The 6005-nt window shown below is 49.4% G+C and overlaps 1 protein-coding gene across 4 annotated transcripts in view; it reads right to left on the bottom strand.

Annotated features, from left to right (window-relative positions):
* Window positions 1-5540, bottom strand: part of Mecr (mitochondrial trans-2-enoyl-CoA reductase) — a 29162-nt gene extending 23622 nt beyond the window's left edge. For 2 of the 4 annotated variants that reach the window (XM_013348272.2, XM_026782120.1), the window contains exon 1: window positions 5350-5540. In XM_013348272.2, coding sequence (XP_013203726.1) covers window positions 5350-5525 — 176 coding nt within the window. In that variant the 5' untranslated portion in view covers window positions 5526-5540. Of the gene's footprint in view, window positions 1-5159; window positions 5329-5349 lie in introns of those variants that run through there. The other 2 variants (XM_013348273.2, XM_013348274.2) reach the window with 2 other exon arrangements.
* Window positions 5541-6005: the final 465 nt, after the last annotated feature.

Here is a 6005-nt window from a genome sequence, read left to right on the forward strand (position 1 = left end):
CAGGCTGGTCTTGAACTCACAGAGATTCGCCTGCCTCTGCCTCCCGAGTGCTGGGATTAAAGGCGTGCGCTACCACCGCCCGGCCAAAATGTAGTTTTCTAAGCAGTCTTGCGCATGCGTTGTGACAGAAGGCTACTTAACACAAGGCCCCATCCTGCCTTGGTAGGAAAGAGATGGGGAGATGGGCTATAAAGGCCGGTAGATGTAGGTACACAGAAGGGAGAGCTGTGAACGTCTGTTATTGGCATAGAAGCTGCAGGGAGAGTAAGCATATCACCACTGCTGGTCTTGGCCGAGTGATTTCTTCAGAGGAAGGACTGGAATGTGGACCACTGCTCTTGTATTGCTGTTGCCTGTGGTCCCAACAAAACATCTCAAACTAGTATGATTCTGTCATCTGTTCATCTGCTTCTAAAACAAGAGCCCATCTGAACTCACCCCGAGTGGAAAAGGCCAGGAAGCATTTAATAGGACAGATAGGAATGTGACCTGGAAGCTGCACTGAGTGACAGCATCTCTCAGAGGCTCAGGATGGAGGGATAACATCTAACCTACTGTGGGATTCGTTTGTCTGCCACATTTCACCTCTGAGGCAACAGGAGGAAACCGGGACCGTGGGGCATGGCATGAACTCCATAGTATAGTGTGAATCCCATGACCTCAGCGTAATCTCCTCGGGGTCAGTTACATACGGATCCCTCCCAGGCATCAGTAGGTACTGAGGCATTCAGGGCTTCTGCACCTGAAGCCTCTTTTGCTCAAGACAGTCCTCTCTCTCATATGGCTTTGACTTCTTGCTAGTCTGACTGCCCAAGGGCAAGAGAAGGAACTAGGCATCCCTCTTCTGGGTACACATTACATTCTGAACATATCATAGCATTTACCCCACTGGGGTATGGTGGCCCAACTGCTGGACTAGACTGGGGTTTTCTGGGGACAAAGGTATAAATCACTTGTCTCTGAATCTTCAGGGCTCAGCATCTACCTGCCCCTCAAAGAACCAATGCTGGCTAGTTTCCTGTATCAATGAACACTATGTCAATTTCCTTCATCTTTGACATAAAAAAGTTCTCAGCAGAGCACCAAACATCAATTTAGAAAATACTAAATTCCAGTTTAAAAACCAAGTTACTGCCGGGCGATGGTGGCGCACGCCTTTAATCCCAGCACTCGGGAGGCAGAGGCAGGCGGATCTCTGTGAGTTCGAGACCAGCCTGGTCTACAGAAGCTAGTTCCAGGACAGGCTCCAAAGCCACAGAGAAACCCTGTCTCGAAAAAAGAGAAAAAAAAAAACAAAAAACAAAAACAAACCAAGTTACCCACAGAGTTTTAGTTTAAACACCGACCTCAAGTGTACAAAGACTCAGAATAAAGAGCACCCTATAATGAGAATGCCTTACCAACCTAACCCGGGCCCCCTAAATTCCATCTGGTTTAAATCAGAAAGGGTATAGAAAGCAAAGGTTTCCCCGCGTGGGTTTATCCTGCAGTAGGCAGGTGAGAAACCACTTTGGGTGCTAGGTGTTTCTTTTGGTGTTCTGAGACTGCATCTCATGTTGCCCAGCCTAGTTTCAAACTCACTCTGTAGCCAAGACCGGCTTCAAATTCCTGATGTTCCTGCTACCAGCTTTGAGTGCTGAGATTACAGTTGTGGGTGACCACACAAGCTGGGTGCAGGCACAGGAAAGAAGAGGGCAGAAACTGGTACCTCCCTCATCCTAGGGCAGAACAGAAAATTCGGGGCCACTGAATGACCTATAATTTCACTTTCTCTTCTAAACAATCATGATCCTAATTTTACACTCCATTCCATCCTGGAAAACCCTTTCAGATGACTGGAACTGCTTCTTTCAGTCTTTGTCTCCACTGTGGGGCTTCCATCCCCATGAAGAACTTTTAAGCAGGAACACTCTAGTTGTCCTTTGGGCAAGAGCCTTTCAATCTTGAGATTCAATTTCCTTCTCTGTTAAACAGGGAAGACCGAACAAAACTGGATGATGCTGATTTGTGACGCCTAGGACTGAACTCAGGGCCTTGTGCATGCTAGGCAAGGACACTACACTGAGCTACAGTCACCTCGGTCCCACAGTCTTCACAGAGAACTTAGCTTGACACTTGCTACTTCGTGGGTATACAAGAAATGAGTTACTTCCGCACCAGCACCTAAGAGAAAAGCGAAGATCTGAGGGGATGCTCCCTAGAGTAGGAGGGGAGAAGGATAGGGGGAGGGGTAAAGGACATCATGGCTTCCAGAACCTTCTAGAACTCTGCACAGAGAACAGGCTCTGACCACCTCTGAAATTTGCAGACTACTGTAAAATCCTGCATTCTGACTTTCCCTAGTGTCTCCCCAGCTCCTATACTGGCCCACAGTACAAAACACACCTGTCTGGGAACTGTTGTTTGGATTTTGGGTAGTCTCATGACCCTACTCGTCACAAGATCCAGAGACGCCCTGTCACTGGGATGTGAGAACACTTGATTCTTCTGAGGTTGTGATGACTGTAAACCGCATACAGAACTACAAAGGAAATTTTGGTCACGGACCTCAGCCCACACACAAACAAAGTTGCCCGAATCTGGGTCAGAAGGGAAGGCCATTCCAGACAGGGGACAATGCCTACTGCCTGGCCGTCTATCCACAGGCATTGCTTCCCAACACTGGCTGGACATCAGTCACCCGGAGGCCTGCGAGCTTAAACAACAGACACCCCAGATCCAGTATGCGCTTCAGAGGTGGAGCCTGGAAATCATTTCCAAGTGTAGCACAACCTGAGCTGTGATGCCCAGGTTGAAGGGAATGCCTGGTACAAGTGTCATGTTCTGAGCTTGGGGACACGACTAGGGGTCTACACAGAAGACAGAAGCAGCTGTCTTTATTTCTATCTGCCGACAGACAGGGCTGTTCCAGCTTCTCTGATTCTCTAACAGGAAACCAATCAGGAGGCCACGGCACACAGCTGGTCAGCCACTTGAGCCTTCCTCATCGCGTTGGGAGAACTCAATAAAAGGTGTGCCTCTTAATGAAATGAGCTTTGGGTTCAGCTAACGCGACAGGAGCAGCTGTTTCACGCAGGCCTATGAGAGAGACACAAATGACAAGCCTTTGGGAGCAGCAGCACACCGCTCTCCTTTTGAGGCCATTTCCGAAATGAAGGCCTGCTCACAAAGGCTTATCAGCTCACCGCAGCAAAGTCTTCAGGGAAATGTCTTCCCTGACATGATTCACTGCCTCAGCAAAATACAACTAGGGGGCTGGTGTGATGGTTCAGCTGGCAGAGCAAGCTGCGAATACGATGAGGACCGGAGTTCACACCAGATCCCAAAAGATGGAAGAGAACTGACTCCTGAGAGCTGTCCTCTGATCTACGCACATGCGTGCGTGCACGTGTACTGCTCAACTCAGATATAAAATGTTTGATCTTAGACTAGTCAATCCACCTCTCAGCTTCTATGTCTATAATACCCTCTCTGAGAATTCTGTTGGATCGTAATTCATAATTTTTACATACGGATTACCAACAAATAAATCTACATGTAACTTGTCAGTCTAAAGAGCTGTGAAGGCTGCTTGGAGCAGGGCGAAAGTGAAAGCCCCAATCTGGATATTAGGGTTCTTGGAGGCAGCTCTTTGCCCTCACTTGGCTTAGTTGTGTGTTTGGCAAGTTCACTTAGTTCTCTGGGCCACTTCACAAACACAGCACACAGCGCTAATCCGCTAAGAAGGAGACTCCCCTGCTGTGCCTTCGTAACTCCTTGGTTCACAGCAAACACACAGCTGTGATGGTGTAAGTACAGTCTAGGTGCTTTGACAGGCAGAGAGGAGCTGAAGCGAAACTCAAGGTCGTGTACTGGCCACACCCACCTTTAGAGCAATTTCAAAGAACGAGCAACCAGTAATTTCAACTCCTTGAGGAGCTGAGGCAAGAGAACAAGTTCCAGGAAACACAGGGACACCTTGTCTGAGCTGGGAGAGAAAGGAAAAGGAGCAGGAGCAGTGGAGAACAAACACATCTGTAATCCTGGCACTGGCAGTTAGAGGCCAGACTTTTTTTTTTTTTAATGGGACCTGGCGTTGCACACTTTTAACTCCAGCATTTGGGTGGCAGTGGACAGAGTTAAGAGAATCACTATAAATTCCAGTTCCAGGCTAGCCAGGACTAGACAGGGAGACCTAAAGGAGCTAAAGGAGACCTAAAGGAGAGAGAAAACAATATTAAGAAGATGCATGTTGGCAAACACCAAATTTTTGTCTTTTGTTTTTGAGGCAGGGTTTCAATATGTAGTCCACACTGGCCTCAAATTCATCATTTTCCTGCCTCAGCCAGTGCTGGGGCTACAGGCACGCACCATCATATACAGCCCCTAAATTGTATTTGGGTCTTTCAATTTTTTTTTTTTTTTATGTATTTTGCTCTCTCTCTGTGTTTTGAGACAAATGCTCATTAAAGAGCCCATTCTGGTCTCAAACTCACAACCCTCTTCCCTCAGCATGCTGGGATTATGAAACAACTCGTTTTTGTTTGTTTGTTTTGAGACAGGGTCTCTATAGTCCTGGCTATCCTGGAACTCACTGTATAAACGGTCGAAGCTGGCCTTGAACTCACAGAGATCTGCCTGCGTGCCTTTACCTCCAGAATGCTGGGATTGAAGGTGTGCGCCAACAAGCCAGGTTTAAACAACTTGTAACTACGACAAGATACATAAGTGGTGTGGTGGAAGGAAACCCACATAAGGGTCAAGAGGTGAATTCCAGTCCCTATTCCAATCACTAAGTAACTGTATCACTTTGGACAAGTCCTGCGAGCTCTGTGAAACCGAAACAATAACCTATTGCCTGTTTAACTCGAAACTGACGATCCAAATAGATGTAAAATTACTCTGATCTCTTCCTCTGAAATATAAATCAACAAAGGAGTAGAACTTAGGGAGACCATATGTTCAAATTCCGATTCTCACTGGCTGGGTGACTCTGGGCAAGTGGTTTTAACTTTCGTACGCCTCGGTTTTCTCATCTGCACAATGGGAACACATCCAATAACAACCCCCCGATGAGCGTTGCCTTGACAAGCCATCGAAAGCATCCCCCTAGACAAAGGAGTGCCTGCCACAATCCTCGATCAACATTGACCAACGAGCGTCGCCCTTCGATCTTGCACCTGTGCTTCGCGGGTCTTCCGCCGCCAGGAAGCACCGGAGTAGAGTTAGCGAGCGCGCCTTGGGCTTCGGCGTCTGTCGGACGGCGGCGTCCGCTTCCTCGGACCTTGTCCTCTCCTCGCGGTCCGCCGCCCGCCTTAATACCCTCCAGGGAACCCCAGCTCCCAGCCCGGCGTCGGCGCCGACTCTTACTGGATGACCTTGGCCGGATCCCCGTGGTTGCCATAGATCAGCGCCCGCACCTTGGAAGGCTCAGAGGAAGCGGAGTAGGAGGACGCGGTCCGCCCGCGGCGGAGCCAAGTCTCGAAGAGACCCGCATGCAGAGGCGCCCGGGCTCGGGCCCCTGTCAGCCGCCCGCTGATCGACATGCCGCTACCAGCGCTGTCAGAAGCCGGCGCGCCGGGTCACGTCATCCGCCCGCGACCGCAAGCCTGAGCCCCGCCCCACTCCGCTCCGCTCCGCTCGTGGCCACGCCCCCTCGCCTTTAAAGAGGCGCCCCTCGGCTCTCTGCGTTGGTTGGAAAAACGGCTCCGGGGTTGGGGAGTCGGGTGGAGAGGCGTAGGAAAATCAGGAACCTGGAGAAGAATTCATAGCCAACCAAAGCAGCATTCCCAGCGAATAGAGTCTGGGACTGACCTAAAGTTGCGAATACTGTCGCAGTGTGGTGTTTCATTTGGGGGAAGTCATTTACATTTTGGCCTCAGTTTCCCCTTCCCACCATCTGTTGAGCTATCACCATGCCCTTTAAAGTATCACTTCCTCTCATCTCCAATTCCCCAGAACAACACTGGACTTTATCGCCGCCACCAGCACATCATGGTCATCATCGTTGTTATATATATATATAT

This window comes from Microtus ochrogaster, chromosome 10, assembly GCF_000317375.1.
Source record: "Microtus ochrogaster isolate Prairie Vole_2 chromosome 10, MicOch1.0, whole genome shotgun sequence".
Lineage (NCBI taxonomy): Eukaryota > Metazoa > Chordata > Mammalia > Rodentia > Cricetidae > Microtus > Microtus ochrogaster.